Source organism: Ambystoma mexicanum, chromosome 1q, assembly GCF_040938575.1.
Source record: "Ambystoma mexicanum isolate Mex_15411 chromosome 1q, UKY_AmexF1_1, whole genome shotgun sequence".
Lineage (NCBI taxonomy): Eukaryota > Metazoa > Chordata > Amphibia > Caudata > Ambystomatidae > Ambystoma > Ambystoma mexicanum.
In genome coordinates this window covers 1,185,933,614-1,185,955,047 of record NC_090922.1, presented here as the reverse complement: position 1 = coordinate 1,185,955,047, position 21,434 = coordinate 1,185,933,614, and the positions used below count along the sequence as shown (strand labels likewise).

At 45.5% G+C, this 21,434-nt stretch overlaps 1 protein-coding gene across 1 annotated transcript in view; it reads right to left on the bottom strand.

The window, feature by feature from the left end:
- Positions 1 to 21,434, bottom strand: part of ANKRD13C (ankyrin repeat domain 13C) — an 893,039-nt gene that overhangs the window by 468,755 nt on the left and 402,850 nt on the right. The window contains exon 7 of the mRNA XM_069641918.1: positions 18,034 to 18,178. Coding sequence (XP_069498019.1) covers positions 18,034 to 18,178 — 145 coding nt within the window. The remainder of the gene's footprint in view (positions 1 to 18,033; positions 18,179 to 21,434) is intronic.

Here is a 21,434-nt window from a genome sequence, read left to right as displayed (position 1 = left end):
CCTCGCTTGATAGGCGGACGTTGAGGCTACTTTCCTGCCGAAACCTTATAGTTTTTTGCTCTCCTTGTCGGGAGGAGCTTCGGACGATGACAAGGGTGTTCTGGCCCTCTTACGAGTGTTGGTGACAACTAGGGAGTCTGGCTTCAGATGTCCTTATGTAGAGAGGGTCAGAATGGGCCGCCCTGAAAAGTTTTTCAACCCTGGGATTGACTGCTCTGGTGAGGTTCGGGTTCACCAGGGACGGATCTATTCTCCGCTGAATGGACTTAAGGATAGGGATGGTCTGGGCAACAGGCCTCCTTTCTCCCACCAACTCTTCTGCGAAGTCCCTTTCCTCCTGGACACAGTGGGTGTCAATGTGGAAATGTTCTGCTGCGCGTGCGAGAACCTCGTTTAGGTGGGGTTGGTTATCGACCGGGGAGTCGGTAACCGGGGCTTCGTTCTCTACCGGGCAATCTACTCTGTATGTTTCCGGGTCCTCCTCTTCCTCTTCCTGGTCCTCATCCCCATAGTAGCCCGTCCCGGTTTGCTCTTCTATCATACCAAATTCTTGGTCCTCACAAAAGGAAGCCTCTCCTTGATACAGTGAGTATGGTCTTGCGTATGGTTGTACCTCGAAGGGTTCTGACCTCATCGGAGTTTCAAACCAGGGCTTCTAACTCGGGGGGGATATGATCAGTAGAGCCTGAGAGAGTCGCCCCTTGAGGATCATACGAGAGGAAATGTTCTGGATTTTTATCATAAAAAACTGCCAAAGAAGACATTCTTGACATGATCCTATTTATGTCTTCACTGGACCATTTTTTGGAACTGGGAATGACTCTCTCAGCAAGTCTATGGGATTTATCTTGAGTAGCTTTGCTGGTTTTAGACATATCAGCAGACCTGGTCTTGTCTGTCTGTTTAGGGGGAGTGGTGTGTTTCACAGGTGTGGAAGAGTGCAAAGGTTGTTTCTTCTGCTGTTTTCCCCCCTCCCCGTGAGTGGAAAAATGTTTTCCCTGTCCTTTAGTGGCTCCGGAGTCTTTCGACGCCTGGCGTCGAGGATCGGGGGTAGTGTCCCGGTCCTTCGAGCGTGGGGCCTCGCTGGTTTTAACTGCGGGCTCCAACTCCTGGAGCGCGGCCAGGGGGTGGAAGTCGTCTTCCGACGATCGAACTTCTGTTAGCCTAGGGAGCGAGGCACTCTTGGCAAGAGTGGATGATTGCCTGGAGTCCTGCGGCGATCTTGATAGAGAGCGCCCAGAGGACACCGAATCGGACCGTTCTGTTTGTGCCTCTTTCCGAGAACTCGACGTCGTCGAGTCTCGGTTAGACTTAGTGTGTTTAGTGTGTGTATGTGAAGCGCTTGTGTCGCTGGGGGTCTTCCCCATATCCGCCTTGCCGGACAACCTTCCGAGGTCGGGGACCTGCGCTCGGCTGTCTTTCGACGCCGTAATGCCCTCGCCGTCCGAAAGTACGGCGTCGCTGCAGGCGCCCTCCGCTGCCATGGCCGCCTGCCTGGCGTGGTGGGCCCAATGCTTCGAACGGTCCTTAAGTGTCTTAGGTTTAAACCTACTACACGCTCTGCAGTTCGCTTCGGGGTGGTCCCTCGGCATGCAGAGATTGCACGTGGCGTGCCTGTCGACCCAAGGGTATTTGCGATTGCACTTGGGGCAGAATTGAAAAAGGGGTACCCTCCATACGCACCTTGAGGCAGCGGGCTGTTAAGTGTAGGAAATGTATAAAGTGTACCTATATACCAAGAGTGTAGAGTATGTACCACCCCACACTCTCCCTACTTGCAGGGCCGAGGCCAGAGGCCTTCCAAGGCCCGGGCCGAGGCCAGCGGCCTTCCGAGGCCCGGGCCGAGGCCAGCGGCCTTCCGAGGCCCGGGCCGAGGCCAGCGGCCTTCCGAGGCCCGGGCCGAGGCCAGCGGCCTTCTGAGGCCCAAATCCGTCGTGCAGCAGCCAACGGTCGATTTCTTCTCCAGCCGGCGTCGAGTGTCGAAGTTCGACGTTGGGGTGGGGAAGGATGTCAATAGATTATTATTTTTTAATTTTTAGCAAAAGTATGGCTAAGGCCAGGGGACTCCGCAAAATGCTTCCGACCAGTATGGCGGAAAAAAACAATCTGAGGATACTAGTCGTGTGAGGGATCTTGGGTACAGTGGACGTCGCACTAGGGATAGTATTACTGGCACGCCCTGTGTCGACGCCCATTTTCGAGTTTCGAAAAACAAACTGTAATACTCCGCAGCTTCCACTAGATGTCGGCCTATGCACAGCATGTGATCTAAGCAGATTCCACAAGCCTCAGAAATGTATATATATGTCCAAAACTCGATATATTGCCGAGCCCCAAGTACAGGGGTGAGTAGTGGGTAAAGCACATACTCAGCCCTACACTACTTCTAAACCAGCAGTGATCCCAATCAAAGTTGAAAGAGGTACTGCCCACCAGTACACCTCCATCACCTCTTTTGGTAAAGTGGACGAGGGCAGCAGTGGTGGAATCACGTACAGAAGCAATCTAAACATTAGTAAGGTGACACCACAAAGAAAGCGTGTCCAACCAAGGTTCTATAAAAATAGGATCTTTAAACTAAAAAGAAACCAATTAACTAACAACACTACTGGCCCATCCCTTTAAGGGAAAACACTGAGAAAGCAGACTTTAAAATAAAGGGGTACTCAGTGTTGGTTGACAGGGGTGCTCGTGTAAAGAATTCACCAGCAAAATGTCAACGTTATTGGATAGGTATTGGTCTTTCAGGACTCAACGTTGAACCATACTTTTTTGGAGAACCGGGTGCCTCTGCGCTTTTGGCACCAAGCCGGGGTTGAGTCGGGGAGCATCAGAATGAGGTTCCAACAATGCAATCATGTTAGGAAGCAGAGGCTGCTTGTGGTTCAAAGATGCTTGGAACAGCAGGTGGTGGTGGTGGTGCTGGAGCTGGAAAACTCAGCAGTATTGGATGCAGAGAAGCGTAGACTTGCCTTGGGTGACGAGAGGGCTTGACTGGTTGAACACAGTGACATGGTACTGCAGTGGCGATAGCATGGAGCTGAAAGCGGTTGGAAATCGGGCAGGTACTTCAGGGACGTTTAAAGACTCGGCAGGTTTCTGATGCGAAGACAGTGGACCTTCTGTAGAGAGCAAATCATGAAGGCGACTCTGGATGTTTCCGTGCAGCAGCTTGAATGGTGTCAAAAGCACCCAAACTGTCGTTGAAGTGGTTTAGAAATGCAGGGCAAGCCGGGGGTGGCGTCCTTGGTCCTCTGGTTGCAGAATTCTTTCTTCTGCCCTTCCCAGCTATGAAGGCTTATAAAGAGCACTTGGAACATTCCGTCAATGACAGTGAGCAGGCCCTGGGTACCAATGGCCTCAGTTGCAGAAGGCCTTGTCTAGCCAGGTGGTCATTCCAAATTGGTCCTTGGGATGGTTAGGGACAAAAGCTTTCCTTTTCATTGGAACGCCTAGTCTTCATCGCTCAGTGAAAAGATTTTGGAGTAGACTTTAGTCCCAATCAGATTCCAAAAGTGTTCCATTATATGAACAGCATGCCACACCAGACTGGTACACAGCAGGTCTGTTATGGGTCCAATCCTGGTTGCTGTACCAAGTGTCCTTTGCATTTAGATGTCATACCCAGATGCTTTGTCCAACTCTAGCCTCTGCCTGCATCTAAAGGACTTCAGTTGTCAGTACCATGGTGAGAGTAGGGGTGTAACAGTATACCAGTATATTACTGTGAACCTCGTCATTAAATCATAACCTTGACCTCCTCCATAACAGTTTACCGGGTTGGTTCAGCATCTAATCAGAGTTATTTTTGGAGCAGCAGCATTAAGTGCACAGTGGCTTCACCAGACACCATGGGTTTCAGAATCGTCCAGCGTTGCCTTGTCTGGCAAGTAAACACGTAAGAGACTGGGAAACACTGAAGCAAAGCAGATCGGTGCAGGGCTGCACATGCAGAAAGTTGAAAGTCTGACCGCTTTACTGTTCGGTCCGAATGTTCTGCAGCTGCCCGACACCTCTGGGTGAACACACTTCTGACCAGAACAAACAGCAAAGCTGGCGAAGTGGCTGTTTGCCGGTTGCACAAAGCTCCACGGAAGAATGGAACCACAGCGTATTGCACTCTAGTAATAACTTTGCTTTAATCTTCCACACAATAAAATGTGTTTTACTAGAAAGAAGATTAAGTGCAATGCCGAAATGGTTTTTTCGAGTGGGGGGGCATAGGGGATGCCAAATTGTTATGTTCAGACTTCAGAACTGGCCTGTGCAAAGGGAGCATTCCATTCTTTTCATTTTGTTGTCCTTAAAACATGAGAGCGGGTCCAGCAAGCCTATCCATGGCACCTGGGAGGAGGATATTGGTCTTGGATCCTGACCCTGGGGATGGATTTGCAAGGTTATGACCTGGTGGAGGAGACTTGGGGAGTGGGGATGAAGCACCGTTGTGTGTGAGATGCAGTAACCCCCCCAGTTCCCTTTTGTAAGGAGTCAAATATCCCCCAGGCCTTTGTAGGGTACTTTCAATCCATTCCCTATATTTTCAGAAAACGCTCTTCCCATACACACCACTTAAGTACTGAAACGAGGAGACCACCATTAACACAGAAGACCGACTGGAATAAAAAACATGAGCAGTCTAGTTGGGCTCATTATCATAGAGCCAGGAACTTTAAAACAGTCAGCTGAGAGGAGAGAGACACACGAAGCGTGAAGGAGAGTTCCAGGGCAGGAGTTGCGGCAGCGAGACAGTACCTTCCTGACACGCTGGGAGGCATCAGGAGCATGATCTGCTGCAGCAAGCGAGAGGGACTCATTGGCAGTCTGAGGCAGAGCTGAGGAAGAAGTGTGGTACGGAGCAAAGGTACCAGGAGAAGTGGAGAGGCTCTGAAAGCTCACAGGTGCAGGACTGCTGACTGCAAACTAACAGAACTCAGAAGAAAGCAGCGAGGAAGCCGTGGAGGACGCTGTATGCCAGAGGGAAACAGCGCAAGCATACCACGAGCGGAGGCGAGTCTCTGAAAAGCTGCGGAAAGTGAAAACTAGACTGTGAGAAGGCAGACGAGTACGTCTGGGTGAAAAGGGGCCCCAGACATGATGGATGGGCGGTTCTGTACCAGAGACATTGGATGTTGAATACCTGAATTGAATACAAGGAAACCAAGAATTAACATGATGCAAATTCGGAAAAGCAAGCATTGCCTTTTTCCCTCTTTTTAGGCAAGTCGAATCTGGGTGTTTTGCAGTGCGCTGTGCACCCCCCACCCTCCCCCATCTTCCGTCCCAACTGCTCCTGCATCCCCTGTGTTGCCTCCTGTGTAAACCCTCCCCCCTCTGGTGCTTCCTGTGGTGCTCAGCTATGGGCTGCGCTTCTTTTCCTCCCTCAGCCTCCAGTCTTGCCTCCTCGAACCCTCTATGATGCTCTCAATCTCTCCCATCTTCGCAAACTTCTACTCTGTCTCCTATCCTATGCCATGCACTTAGTCTGGAACGAGAAAGTTCAAGAGGGATATCCTGGTCTCCAACCCAGGCCTCCCAATACCCACATCAGCGCTTCTCCCAGAGAAACTAACAGATATCCTCTTTAACTTTCCCTCCCCAGACCTATGGACCCCGCTTATGGTCTCTGTTCCCCCTCCTTTCTCCTCCTCTCCCATTAATGGTGGCACCTGGTGGGAGGTCCTTGTGGCCCCCTTCCTATCCTCCAAGACCACCATCAATGTATCTAAATTGTACCATCATGGTCCAGGGCTCCAAGTCCAAACTCCTCCTTGATAGGCGTCTCATCAATTTCCTGACTTCTGCTGCCACTCCCAATACCTCTAGCCCCTCTGCCACCTCCTTCCTCCTCCACCACCTCTAGGACATCCACCTTCTCCTCCGCTCAGACCCCTATGCCACCTCGGTCTACTGCCTCTGCCTACTCTCTGGCCCTTCTACCACCTCCGCTGAGTATATCCCACTCCTGCACCCCAACTTAAGTCTTTCAAATGTGGCAACCTGCTCCAAGTAGCTACTCTCAACTCTCGCTCTGCTGTCAAACATACTTCTGACATCTGCCAACTCCTCGAAAGCCTTGACCTCCATGTCCTCGCTCTCACCAAGACATGGTTGACTGCCAGCTCGGTCACGGGTTTTGACATACACCTCCGAGGGCTACAAGATCCTCTATGAGCCTAGAACCAACCGGCCCAAAGGTGGAGTGGCCCTGAGCTTTCCGGAACAGGCTCTGCTTCTGTCATTCCTATGCAGGCCTACTCCTCTTTTGAATGCCTAGTCTGAAGGCTATCGCTCCTGGCCTCTCTGTGGCAACCATCTACAGGCCACCTGGCCAGGTCACCCCCTGCCTCCCAGAATGGGCCGACCTCTCTACTTCTCTGAGACCTCAACATCCACCGGGATGCCCCCAACGCCTTATCTGGGCTTTTCCGCAACCTATGCGACTCGCTCTCCCTTTCCATTCTACCCTCTGGTCCGACACACTGATGGACACACCTTGGATGTTCTCATCTCCTCCGACATCCCCCTCTCACTACTCCTCTCTCTTGGACCGACTATGTTCTACTCTCACCTGAAACTCTATGTCACTCAAGCAAAGCCTACCCCAGCACTGCCACCTTCCTTTTCAGTCATTCGGCCCATGAAACAAGTGTCAGGGGACGCCTTTGCCTCAACTATTTCTGCTTCTCTTACTCCTGCGGCTGACTTGCACTTTGACACAGCCCTCTCCAACTTGCATCTTTCTATCTCCAACACTCTGGACATCCTTGCCTCTGACATGAGAATCAGCCTGAAGCCTACCTCCAAGTGCAACTCTTGGTAAGATTCTGACCTCGCCACCCTGAAACGCAAGAGAGGAGAGGGATTGGAGCGCATCCTCTGACAAACTGGCCTGCCGCCTGCACCAAAGGCGATAGACTGTTCTCTCCAAGAAGAGAGACCATATCCAAGACCGCCTCTCTGGAGCCTCTAACAACACGGCCAAACTCTTTAAAATCTGCAAAGAGCTGGCCACTCCTACTGCTGTCTCCACCTCTCTGGCTCCCGCTATGGCTCTGGCCTCTCATTCAGGTGGAATGAGGAAGATCAAAATTGCGACAACGTTGAAAGAGACCCTTTATCAGAGCCCCATCTTAAAAGTAGCCGATTTTTCAAAGGAGTTCATTCTTCAGACGGATGCCTCTCTAGCAGGACTAGGAGCCACCATTAACGCAGAAGGCAGACTGGAAGAAGAAATATGATCGGTCTAGTTGTTGGACTCATCATTATCATGGAGCCAGGAACTTTAAAACTGAGAGGAGAAAGACACAGGAAGCGCGAAGGAGAGTTCCAGGGCAGAAGTTATGGCAGTGAGACAGCACCTTCCTTAGATACTGGGAGGTATCAGGAGCGAGTGAGAGGGGCTCATTGGCAGCCTGAGGCGAAGCTGAGGAGGCAGTGCGGCACCGCACTCCCCAGTGCGGCCACTGGGAGCAGTGGGGAGGCTCCCGAATGCTCACAGGTGCAGGACAGCAGACTGCAAACTACCGGAGCTCCGAAGTAAGCAGGAGGGAAGCGAGGAAGCCTTAGAGGACGCTGTATGCCAGAGGGAACCAGTGCAAGCATACCGCGAGCGGAAAAGAGTTTCGGGAAAGCAGCAGAAAGTGGAAACCATACCGTGAGAAGACAGCTGAGTCCGCCTGGGTGAAAAGGGGGCCCCAGACACAGTACATGGGCGGTTTAGAACCAGAGACATTTCATTTTGAATATCTGAATTGAATACAAGGAAACCACAAATTAACATGATGAAAAGCTGTATAAGCAAGCATTGTCAAGAGCCAAGAATAGAGGTGCAAAAGAACTATATAAAATAGTAGCCAAGTCTGCATGCAAGAGAAACCTGGCAAAAGGGAGCCAGATGCCTTAATAAAGAAAGCTGAAACAGAATAGGTTTCCTAGCAGGAGTGTGTACTGAGAAGCATAGGTTGGTGTTGCAAATGAAAGTTACTAAATGAGTGAATGTTGATAAAAACAGTGATAATAAAGCTTCACGGGCACCTGAAAGGATACGGAGTCGAGCCTTATAGTGAAGCTGAAACTCTGGCAAAATGTCTACGAAACAGATCCAAGTAAGGTGTGTCGGTTGCGTGACCTATAATGGGAGGACCGTGTAGTCAAGAGAACTGCGCCCAGACCGAATACTCCCAGCTAAAGAAAGGCCACGCTGTGAATAAATAAAGGAAACCTGTGTGAACTGAGATTGATGAGCTGAACTTTATAAATTGGTGACAAGGAACCAAACCTGAGGAACTGGGGAGGACCCCAAGGAACTGTTATTTGGGAACAATGAATATCTCAAGGATCGGTTTTATTTTGAGACATTTGAAAAATTGAAATCTTGGGGAAGGGAGCCTCTCTTTTGCAAACTAAACTATTTGAAACTTGGGGAAGGGAAATCCCTTTTCCACTGTAGACCTGGCAGCAGCTCTGAATTCTTATTTTGAACATGTTTCATTTGATGCAGACATCCCTACACATTGTATACAATTAAATATGAGGGCAAGCATAGGCTTTGGACACAGACATTTGCTTTGGACTTCCTGACAGACTATCATTAGTTTGATTTAGGTAGGGAAATCCAATCTTAGCAAACTGGGCCTTTTCCAACCTCATTTTTTTTTAATAAAAATGTATATATTATTCTTCAGTTGTCTGTGTCTACTTCATGATGCCTTCACAGTAGACATTAGTTAACGCCCTACAGCACACTTTGCAAAGGATCGAGTGGTGGTGCAGGCCCGAAGTCAGGCTGCGTTGAATGGGCTCCGGTGAATGAGCGAAGGCCAGCACAGTGGGTAGCACCACTATCACCAAGGAATGGAGTGTGGACATCCGACTAAGCCTAGGAATGATTGTTCACCTCTCCTCACCAGACTACCAAGGTGGACTATTAGTGAGTGGACTCACTGTGCATGAAGGTATGTGGGGGGCACGTGGTGCAGGCTATCAGTTTGCATATATAAGAAAAGTCGAATTGTTCTAAGAAACACTTATTTATAGCAAGAATGAGCTGTGTTGTGTTTCTTTTACATTGAATGCATGTATTGTTTTTTTTTTTTACATTTCTGAAGGTCTGACAAGCCTACTTGCCTGGCAAAGAGAAGTGTACAATTGCACGAGGTCCCAAACATTTTAGTTAAAACAAATTACACCTCCCGCAGGGCGTGACTGAGTATGCACCCAAGATTTAAAATGTTTGTACATGGTCACACTTACTAGGGCTCCTCTCTTGAGATGATCTAATTGTTGCCTGGAAACATCCTTTTACCAGCTCTTTTTACGTTGCCTGCAGATCTGGTTGAAGATGTGTGTTGGCCTATTTCAAAATATTATTTAGGGGAACCCTCTTCCCTAATGCTGAATAAACTGGTTCGCATTTGTTAACAGTGTCAATTTATGATATTTCAAATGCAAAAAGGCAGTGAGAAGTATGATTTGTCACAAGCAGCACAAAATCTATTAACTATAAGGAATAAGGTGTTCAGTCAGTGCATTATAGGTAAAGCACTTCGGTTGAGTGAGCAGCCGCATGGTTTGTAAATTATGATTATACAAATTATAATTTAGATTGTAAAGGATTATAGCAGAGACCATGTCCTAATGCATATCACAATGGGTGAATACACTTGTTTTAACATTGAATTTGAAATATTCAAAATAGTTATATAAAAATATAAGTCCAGCCCAGTCACAAATTATTATTATATGTGTGCTATAGCGCGACAACCATGACATACCATCATTTAGCAAGAAGGTTATCATACAATCCAAAAATCCATACTGTGACACGCCTAGGTGAGAGGTGGCCATTGTAATGTCACGCTCCCTTTGAAGTACCAGTTCTCCAGCCGAGACCTCGGAGTGTTCCAGTTCCTTGGAGGATGTGAACGCTTTCACAGGGGAATAAAAGGGAGGTTTCCGTCGTGGGACCCACAGGATTGCTGTTGGCCCAAACACCTTAATACACACCAGGCTTGGAGATTAGTCACAGTTTCCAAGCGGTCAATAAAATGACATCAAATCTCAGTCTCAGTGTCAAAAAGAAACATGGCTTATATTTAATTTCTATCAACTAGCAAGAAACTGCTGGGGAGACAATATATTTTGAACCAAAGATGCATACACTTAAAATGCCACCTCGGTTTGTTGAAAGTTTGGGTTCCAGCAGCTGTGACACGGAATGCACGTGACGTTTCAATCTGCCATGTTGCCATTGCAGGGCAGTTGATGGGGATGTCAGGAGACTGTCACAGAAAGGTACTGGTGTCAGCTTAGTCGCCGGTGCAGCTGTCGGGCACAGTGGCTGTGCATTATATGTCCCGATGGTGTTCAAAAAGGCAAGGCCATCTCTGCCCGTACGTGCGCGCGAGGGGCGTTCTGGGGGTCCTTCTAGTCATTCACATACATTTAAATCGACTACAGATGAAGTATTGTCTAAGGCCCCTTCGGAAACTGTGTTTCCTAACGGATTCCTGCTTCAGAAGGCAGCAGAGAACATTGATGCATAGAACTGCATCAATCAATTTAATATTGTTTGGTTACTCATGCAACCGCCTGCTTGGACTTACGATGAGACTACGATTTTGACCACTTGTGTGTGACTGAGGCCTGGTTCAGAGACTCCTCTGGTCCGGAGCTAGTACAGGCTGTTCCCAACGGCTATATTCTTCACCTTGACCGTGGCTCGGCCCATCCAGTGGGTGGGAGTCTCATTTTTAAAGCCAATACTCAAATACTAACACTCCCTCTACCTCATACCATCAAAAGGAAGGCTCCTTTTGCTCAGTGCAAATTTACAGCCACATGTACTGCACACATGCTCCTAGTCTACTGCCCTCCTGGCAATGACTACCTTTTTTGAGCGATTTGCTGAGCTCACTGGCAGTTTGTCCATTATGTACTCTGACCACATTATATTAGGGAATGACACACCGAATCTGCCAGCCTCTTCGCAGTTTTTTGAAAACATGATGGATCTGGGCTTAAGGTAACATGTTACTCAACCCACCCATCAGTGTGAAAATATTTTGGATCTTATTTTTGCAAAGGATTCATTTATCTCTTTTGCTCCCCTTCTCCAAATTGCCTGGACGGCTGGACCGATCACTTTTTGGTGCCTTTTCACACACAGCTACAAGAAGGGTGAAAGGAGGCTCAAGCTCCTATGGGCCTTAACTGCAATCAAGTCAACTGTAAATCTATGATTGCCTTTGTGCATGATAAATGCTCCGAGTACTCCCAAATAGATTTATCTGTATTGTCCCAGACATTCAGATCTGCGTCCAACACATTTGCTTCTCTTGAAATAAGCAGATCCCGCAGGAAACCATCTGAGGCTTGGTTTACTATTGACCCGAGCAGAGCAACAAGGTGCGGTTAGCCACTATTACGGAATAATATCAGGCCATTTATTCAGCTAAATGTGCCTTTTCAACTATTTTTGGTGGTTGGGTCACTCTCCTCTAAAAACACTCCGATGCGGGGGTGGGTGGGGATCCCTTCTCAAATGCTATGTAATTCCAATTAGATTTCTTTATCACTAAAATTGAGGACATGCGCAATACTATTGGGTCCTCATGCATGAATGTAGCCTTCGTGCTATCCAAGAGGTTAAGTCTTCTCACTCCTCGTCATCCTTTCTAGTGTTTACTGCAGAGGCAGTATTATCTGCCACAAAAGGTTTGAAGTCAGGATCTCACTCAGGCCCCATCCCTTTTTGGCTACTGAAGGATACTAAGCCGCAGATTGCATGTGGGTCACTCATGCTGTGAACACCTCCTGTGCCTGTGGAATTATTCCAACAGAATTAAAACAGGTACTTGTCATCCCCCCTTCTGAAAAAGCCTGCATTGGATCCCATTACGACGGCCAATAACTCCTTTCATTCATCATGAAACTTTGATCTTGCCAATTCTTGGCTATTTTCTGGAAACTGACTACTTCGATCCCCATCAGTCTGACTTTCACTGAGGCAGTTATGTTCGTCATGGATGATTTATCGTGACTGGTGGACTCAGGAGGGGTGGGTACCCTGATTTTGTTAGAACTATCAGCAGCTTTCGACGCGGTCAATAAATCCCTCTTACTGTACCACCTGTCACTGACAGGGATCTGGTTCACTCCTGGCCTGGTGCACCTCTTTTCTTATTGCTTGGTCTCAATCACTCCCTCTCCTTCCATTTTCCTCGGCATCTCGTTCTCCTTCCTGCAGGATCGGCTTTATCCCCTATACTTTTTAATGTGTATATACAGCCACTTGTTCGTCTTGTCCGCTCCCACGGTCTACACTTTTAAATGCATGCCGACAATACAAAGATGATTGTTCAACTTGACCTGAATTTGGCTGCAGTGTCTGGTCTCTTCTGGGACTGCTTGCAGGACGTGGGTCAATGGATGAATAAATTGGCTATAACTCAATGGAGAGAAGACAGATATTGATTGCTGGCCCTGCCCGTTTCTCGTGCTTCCTCTCTGGACCTCCTCCTTTTGCCCTCCTGCGCTGGCGACTCCCCTGTTCTGGTTACAGAAGTTAGAAATCTGGTAGTTAAGATTTCCGCTTACCTTTCTATGGAGGAGCAGATTAGGCACATATGTCAGACTGGACACTACATTTAAGAATACTCTGGAAAGTCCATGGTTATCTTCCGACCCAACTACGACCTACGGTTGTGGCCGCCTTAGTGCTGAGCCGTATGGATTACTGTAATGCTCTTTTCCTGGCCAACCTGTCTTTTATGCATCGGCTGCAACTGCTCCAGAATCTACCAGCTTGTGTGGTGACTGGATCCTCCTATGGCACTCATTTCTCTCGTACTGCAGGCCCTACACTGGCTTCCAGTTGGTAAGAGGGTGATGTTTAAGTCTGCATGTATTGTGCATTAGGCTTTCTATGGATGGACAAGTTCGGGAATATTTACAAGAGGTTTACTCCCAATGTTCCTAGCTGTGTCCTTCATTCCATGGATGCCCGTCTTGTCATAGTCCCCAGGTTCCATCGATCTCGGGTTGGTGGGCGTGCCTTTTCAGTTGCAGCTGATAAATTGTGCAACAACCTGCCAGCCTCACTCAGGAGCATTGAAAATCACTATCCGTTCCATCGTCTACTGAAAACAACCCTGTTTTAAATGGTTCTCTCCCTAGCCCTTGCTCTAGTCTAGCACCAAGGTGCCCTTGGGCGATCATGCTATCTATAAGTAATTGTAACATAACATACTTGGTTGCATTATGCTATTCGGAATTTAGCATTGTAAAAGTGAGGTCAGATCAGCAAATCTCACTTTCAGAAACAGAATAACCAGCATCATTCCATTATTAAAAATCAAATAAGCTCCGGCTACACTGCCCTCCCCAAATGGCACTGACATACTCAAATTCGATAGAGACAAAAATGTTAATGTACAACAAGCTGGTAAGTGAATTTTGCAGCTCTGCGAATGATAAATATAAAGTCAGCAGTCCATCAAGTTAACACAGCAATTGTTTTCTCTGTTGCCACTCCTCCATGGTCTCCGTCAGGAGATCCGATGATAAAGGTGGAAGGCAGATGTGTGCTTTCTCAGTGCTCCCTTACAGGCAAAAATAATGAAAATAATTTTGCAACTATTAAATTGTGAAAGGGTACCTTGTATGTAAAATAATTTAGAAACGCCCTTCAAACAATGCATACTTTGAATTGTGTTGATCACAAAAAGAAATTGTAAACCGTCATATTTATGCTCTATTGTAGAACTAAAATGGCCAACACATGACATTTTTAGGTTTAGTAAAAGGCCCTGAAAAAGATGACCCTGACTAGAACAGTGCTAGAAGTCGATGCTCTTAACACAGATGAGTTATGTTTAACTTTCTTTACTTTAAACTCTTAACCAGCAGAAGGTTAAAACAAGTACATTGGAACTGAAAACACGACATCTGTGCTTTTGTGTAGCTCTAACATCAAGATTTCCAATCGTCCACCCATCGTCTGCAAGGCACCCTTCCACTGCACCTCCTGCTCAATGTCCCCCTCTCTTTCTTTTACTGCAATGAACGTAACACACTGGCTTCACTTGAGAACAGTCATGATCAGGAGTCTAGAGAGCTGCGTCACAGAATAATCAACAGTTTCTCTATGGACACAGCGATTGTAAGGTTTCGCAACAGGCCATCATGAAAGTGAGTCCTGAACTCCTCCCTCATGCATTCTTCTGCTCTGGGCCTGTGAAGGTGCATAATCATTGGGTGAGCTATAATCAGCCACGATAAAGTAGAAGTCAATTGCAAATGTAATTACTTTTTCAAATTACTGGAGCCCTTGACTGGTTAATGTGCCTTGTGCATAGTCTGAAATTCCTGGCAATCGTCAATGTTCCCCGAATTCATGTATGCAAGTAACTCCAGCGATTCACCCTGTACCAGCAAATGAATATCTGGCTGGGACTGACAGATGGACTTTTGGTGCGATTCAACAGGAAATCTGTACAACTTCTCTGAAGAACTGAAACTCATACTATAAAGGGGGAAACCCAATCTTTACTACCTTGGTAATAGCTCTACCTTTTATCGGGGAAACACTGATATTGGATATAGGCGGTAGTTAGTTCTTATCAACAACTTACAGTCGACATTCATTAAATTTGCACTGTAAAAGTAGCTCTTCAATCATTTTTTAATAATCATTTCTATGAAAAAACACACAATAGCTTAAAAAAGCAACAGGCCAATCCCTTTCGCTTTACATAAAACAATCATATGTTTAAAAAAAACAGTCAACTTTGTCGTGACACTTTGACTTTAACACAATCTAGTGGCATCCGTCTAGTTGACAGGTAGTTGGTTCAGTGATCAGCGCAGGGAGCAGTTGCTGTCTTGTACTGTTCATGGGACCTACGTTAAGGCTGCTAAATCGTCAATCTGGTATTTCTTCTAGATGGGGGAACTGGACATGTTTCAGTTCTTTCAACAATTTACAGAACTGTCTTCAGGATTAGTGTCATTCTAAAAAAACAACAACTATGACAACATTAGAGCGTGCTATCATTGCATATCTCTTGAGTTGATAGATCCTGTTGCCAGTGTTTAACATCGAACTTGAGTGTTCTTGCGTAGCTGTTGATAACAAAAAGATATAAAAAAGATATAGGCTTTAAGTGCTAATTGAATCTTATTGATAAATATTTATCAGACTTGGCTAGGTTAAATAATTACCTAGTCTTGTCGGGGCGAGTGGTTCTTTGGGAGGAAAGTTCCTATATAAGGCAGGCACTAGTCCTTTTGAGCGAACTGGAACTCATGCCTGTGACAGCCCCCAAGTAACCACCAGAACCATTGATACTTCCTCAATCGTGTAAAGGTCCCTGCATCATCACAAATTGAGGGAAGGCTTATTCTGTACATTGAACCAAGGCTTGATGAGTCTATCCCCTCTGGTCCTAGATTCAGTCTCCAGTTGAAGTAGCAGGGGAACGGAGCATTCCAAATCCAGCAATAGCCAGAAAGTCACCCAGCTCCAACACCTGAGTGCTGGTGTTCACAGATACCTGGTGATCCATTCTGCTTTGTGGGCTGCTCCCAGATGATTATCTGCCGACACTGAAAGAACAACAAATATATCTCATGGACAGTAATGTAGTAAGTTCTTTGGCAGATCTGAGAGTAGCATAGACATGGTGAATATACTTCACTGCTGACTCTCCATCCTCCACAAAATCCAAGAACTCACACTGTCTTTTCAAAAGAGCAAATGGCGAACAGTCCAGCCAGCAACCACATACACATTTTGTGCATGGACAGTGCCTCCCTCGACCCGGTCCCCCATCATCTTGTTGCATCTGGCTCACCAACCAGTTCTGCTGGCATCAGATTCCATAACTGTCTGGAGCATCTCTGAAGAATGCTGTACCATTCCACACCTCTATGCGTTGCAGACACCATTCTACTTCAGTCAACCAGTCTGGTCCATTTCCGCTAACTGATGGCAAGTCCACCCCTGTGGATTTTCTGTGGGGAATACTGTATGCTACAGATTGCAAAATTCAATTATTTCTTTAGTGATTTCACTTTCGGAACTAAAAGTGTCAGCATCACTACTGACCGGTCTATTGTGAGCCCTACAAAATATCATTCTCTTGGTGGGGTTTAGCTTTAACTTGTCCCGTTTATAAGAAAAGCTAGGCTTTGCAGAAACTATGGCCCAATTCACCTGCTCAGACAGCACCTGTGCCCTTTGCAACATGAATATCATTGTCCAGGTATACTATCAGGGCAAAACATTTTGACTTGCCATTTGCAATGGAAACTGATAATATACTTCAAGTAAGAAATGGTATGCTGTGTGCATGTTGGGAGTGAGGTGAGTGACTGGTAATTTTAACCCCAATTTTTATTCTTATTCCCTTTTCTTCAAGTTGACTACTATTGGTTTCAGCAGTTGGATGAAACAACAAAGTGTAGAGAAGAGCCCAATTGGTAGGCTCTTCAACTCCCAGACCTTTCATTTCCAGATCCATTGAAGAAATTGTTGTCCTCACAATACATGGGCACCATTGTCTAACAGAGCCTTAGCAGCCTGAAGCCATAGATATCAGAGTGTTTACCTTACACCTTGAAGCGACTTATAACAACCACTCATTGCCCCATTCAGCCAACATGTCCTTGAAAGACCATAGCCTTTGCCATACCATTTTGAATGTGAAGCTCTGAGATACAAGATAAGATTCCAGCGAGCAATAGAAGCCTCATAGGACTTTTCCCAGCTTCAGAACCATCAAGGTTTAACATCTTCAAAATGTTGCTCCATATCAATCACCTCCAGTAGCTCAGCCCCCCACTCTATTATTTGTCAGCACCAATTAGCCTTTCTAACACTTCAATGTTTTTCTAAGCGATTTCACTGTTCTCTTCAAATCTGTCCCTTGCATGTCAGACCACATTACCCCTAAATCTGCCACATTTAGGCCAGTTCTGATAAGGAAGACCACTACGCAGACACCCTCTACCCTGCCATCCAAAAGCGTTTGTGCATAGGTTGTAGCACAGTAATTCGGTATACCTGCCCAAATTGTTCTCAACCATTACATCCATGCATCACCTGACGCAGTTACCCAATCAGCCTTTGCTGGCAGTAAATATAAACCGGTCAATGGTTGAATATCCATTTATATGGTTTTAAATATTATGCTCCAATTAAACAATCATTTTCACAAGCCGATACATGCACCAGATGCTTTTATGCTCAGCCAGGCAACTGAAGATTCACAACATCCTAGATCTCACAGCTTAAATTAATAAAAAAAAAATAATGAATTCAATTGTTGGTTTGGGAAAAAACTTGGAAGGTAAATTCAACGTGATCAGAAAAAAAAATCTAAAGCGGTTGACTAAAACTCCCAACAGTGAGTTGAAATAACATTAATAAAGGCAGTAAAGTAGGGAATCATTTGGTGTACTGCAATATGCAACTCCCATTATTCTAGCGCTTTGAAAGTCTCAAACAGGCAGTACCTATTTTTCACACTGCAATGTGTTCAACTAATGGCAAAACTAAAAAGTGCAAATGCAAAAGGGAAAATGGTTATAAAAAAACCTGGCGAATTTTATGTTCTACCCAACATATGTGGAAAATAGTGTTAAACGAGAATTTGCAATAACCAGTTCACTTCGTTTAAAAAAATAAATAAATGTATTACGGAAAAGTATACAAATGGTCAACCCTTCCCAGGACTTGAAAAAAGAGCAGGGCTCTGAAAGTTCTAAAATGACTACATATGACAAAATCGGTAACGATCTGTAATCAAAGGAGCTTGGAAACTTCTGTTGCACCATTAAGTCAGAATCTGACAATTGTTTGCAGTGTTTAATTTTGTGAAACCTGTGCAGCTTTAATGTATTCTGTATTTAATATATATTAAATAATCATTGGTGAATCAGTGGTTCCAATTAAAATGAACAGACAATTATTGGGAGAAAATATGCATTGCAGAAAACTATCAAAACATGTGCCATTTCGTTAAAACCTACCTCATGATGTATCCTTTGATAGACCTTTTGTTCATTATCTAAAACCACAAATGATTCAGACGGTACTGCATCTCCATTGAAGATAAAGCTTAAATCACCTCGTTGGCACTTCATGTCAGTAAAATCTATAAGAGTTGTATCAAGTCTGAAAAGGAAACAATATTTTACTATACTATTTAGAAACCAGATATCTAAATTAGAACTAAGCATAAAAATCAATTGCCCAGTCTAACCACATCATGCTTTGTGTCAACTATGAATTATTCACAAAACAGACCACAATCTTACCAGACAAATCCAGTCAGAGAGCAGTGTATTATTTATATATATATATATATATATATATAGGTTTGATTTAAGGGCAAAGTAAGTAAATCAGTATAGTTTGAAACTTCACCACAAAAGAAATAACACATTACAAAGTTGCTAGTCTATAACTTTTGTTTTGAAGCTTAATATCAGCTTTTAGAGTTACATGCTTTGTATACTCTTGCCATGTAGATCGAATTTGCCACAGTGCTAACAAGTTCAAATAAAAAAAACTCAGGGCACATGTGTAAGCAGATAATGGATTTGTATTCTGATCGTTTGGTTGAAAGTGTGAGATTCTAGAACAAGTGCCATGCTGAAAAACAGCATTTCACATTTATTTTTTTGAGAAGAGACCAATCATGCATAGCTAAGCTTTCAAATAAGTAGTGCATAGTTACACTAAGAGTAATACGGTTGAGACTATTTGAGCATCCAGCAAATTCAAGTAATACGGCTTTGCAAATGTATACATCAGTGCTGTTAAAACACTGCAGACATGAGGCAAGTGTTTGCTGTCCCAGTTAAGGAAAGAAGTTTGGATATGCAGGGCGTGGCCTGTAGAATAAGTAGTATCGCCACTGGCTATGTGCTAGAATTCAGAGAAGAACCTAACTTTGAGAGAACCTTTATTAATGAAACCTTACCACATACCCGTTTACCACCCAATTTGAACCATTATCCGGAAGTGCAAATGAGATTGTCCCAGAGAACGCTGCTGCAGAAGTACTTGAAAATAATTGGACCAACACCAACCTTTTCAAAAATCTCCACAACAGGATGTTGCTCCTTTGGACAAAATCATGCAGTACTGATCTATAGCATTTGTTACCAATGTTGCCTCAAATGAACAAGTTACTTACCAACTGGTAACGTTCTTTCGATTGGATGTTCCTCCAACGTACTCCTCATCTTAGATAGATGTATTCCATCCAGCTTTAGCTGCTTCAGAACATTTTTCGGCAGAGGCCGCCGTGCGTCGATGTCGTCGAGTCGATGGTCCCTCGAGGGCCTCCGTCGAGGGCGAAGTCATCGGGTATATAAGTAGCACGCGCGGCGCCCGTTGTCCTCAGTTCTGTTTTTCCTCTTCACTTTTGATTTTGTACTGTGTAGATTGTGATGGTTGACAGGTAGCAGCCTTGCGAGAGTTGAAGTGGCAATAACCCGGAAAAATGTACAGAGGGGTAGGCTGGGAAGGCGATGAGGAATACGTTGGAGGAACATCCAATCGAAAGAGCGTTACCAGTTGGTAAGTAACTTGTTCTTCGAGTGGACTGTGACCTCCAACGTATTCCTCATCTTAGATAGACTCCCAAAGCAGTATGGACAATTTCTTTGTAGGAGGGGGTAGATTTTGTGATACCCTTAAATGGCTGAATAAATTACTGCTTTACCAAAATTTAACTCCTTAGACTGGGAAGCATCCAGACTATAACATTCTGAAAAAGTATGCAGCGAAGACCAAGTTGCTGCTTCACAAATGGATCTTATGAGAACACCTCTTTGAAGGGCTGTCGAAGAGGTGATGCCTCTGGTGGAATGAGCCCTTAAACCTTCTGGTGGGTCTTTCTCTGCTAATCTGTAGGATTCTGAAATGTAAAGCACAATCCAACGTGATATGGTTTGTTTTGACACCGATTGACCCAATTTCCTTCCGGTGTAGCCAATGAACAGTTGATTATCCACTCTAAGCTTGGAAAGCCTAGAGATGTAAAAGCTTAGAGCTCTTCTCGGGACCAACCTGTGCAATCTTTCCTCCTCCTTACTAGTGTGAGGTGGAGGGTAGAATGCGGGTAGAACAATTTTTTGATTTAAATGAAAATCACACACAACTTTAGGTAAAAATTAGGGTTTAACCCTTAATACAACTCTGTCCCAAAGGAACAGAGTAGTGCCTGCAATTCGCTCACTCTTCTTGAAGATGTTAAAGCCACTAGGAAAGCAGTTTTCGATGTCAGTAATCTTAATGGACAAGTATGCAAGGGTTCAAAAGGGGCACATTACGAATTTTAGAACCAGATTAAGATCCCAAATTGGCACTTGGAATGGGTAAGGAGGAAACACATTAGTGAGTCCTTTTAAGAATTGTATTACTAACAGGATTTTGAAATAGGAGCATTCTTCCGACGAGCGCCCGAAGAGGGAAAGCGCTGCAAGATAACCCTTAATGGTCCCAACATTTAGACCTCTATGTGCTAGGGACAAGAGGAAGGACAGTACTTCTGGAATAGAACATAGAAAAGGATCGACATTCTTTTCTCTGCACCAGTTGCAAAACCTTTTCCAACGGCAACGGTACCAGGGGACAGATGGACATGTCTAGAAGGTCCAGGTACCACGTTCTCCTGGCCCGATCCGGGCAATTAGGATCATGCAGTTTCCAAACTGTCTCAGTCTCCGGATGACCCGAGGAATGACGGGAATCGGAGGGACCGCGTACAATAGTGCGAAATTCCACTCCACCACGAACGTGTTCCCTAGGGCTCCTATCGGGGGAAATTCCCTTGAGCAATACCTTTCGCACTTCCTGTTGATTCCGGTCGCAAACAGGTCTACTTGAGGGGTTCCCCAAAGGGGCGAAGATCTCCTGAATGACTTCCTGAGCCAGTTCCCATTCGTGGGACACTGCTCTGCCTGCTCAGAGCATCTGCCGTCATTCTCCTCCCCGGCTAGGTGAACGGCCGTTAAGGAGATTCCTTCTTGAATTGCCCAATACCAGAGCTGCATTGCCTCTCTGCACAGAGGTAGTGACCCTACACCACCTCTTGTTTAGATAATGCATGGCCACTGTTTTGTCCATCATTATCAAGACATTTTTTTTCCCCTGACAGATGGTAGAAAAGCCTTCAGCGCTAGTCTGATTGCTCTCAGCTCTAAAAAGTTGATGTGTAGTTTGGACTCCGATGGAGACCAGCGACCACTGATTGTCAGATCGTTGGCATGAGCTACCCACCCCATTAGTAAGGCGTCCGTCAATACTGTAATCTCCAGCCATGGTTGCCAAAACTGTTCTCCTTTTAGGATATTCTCTGTGCAAGTCCACCACTGAAGATCCTGCCGAAAGTTGTTCGGAGTCGGAAGAAAATCCGTCA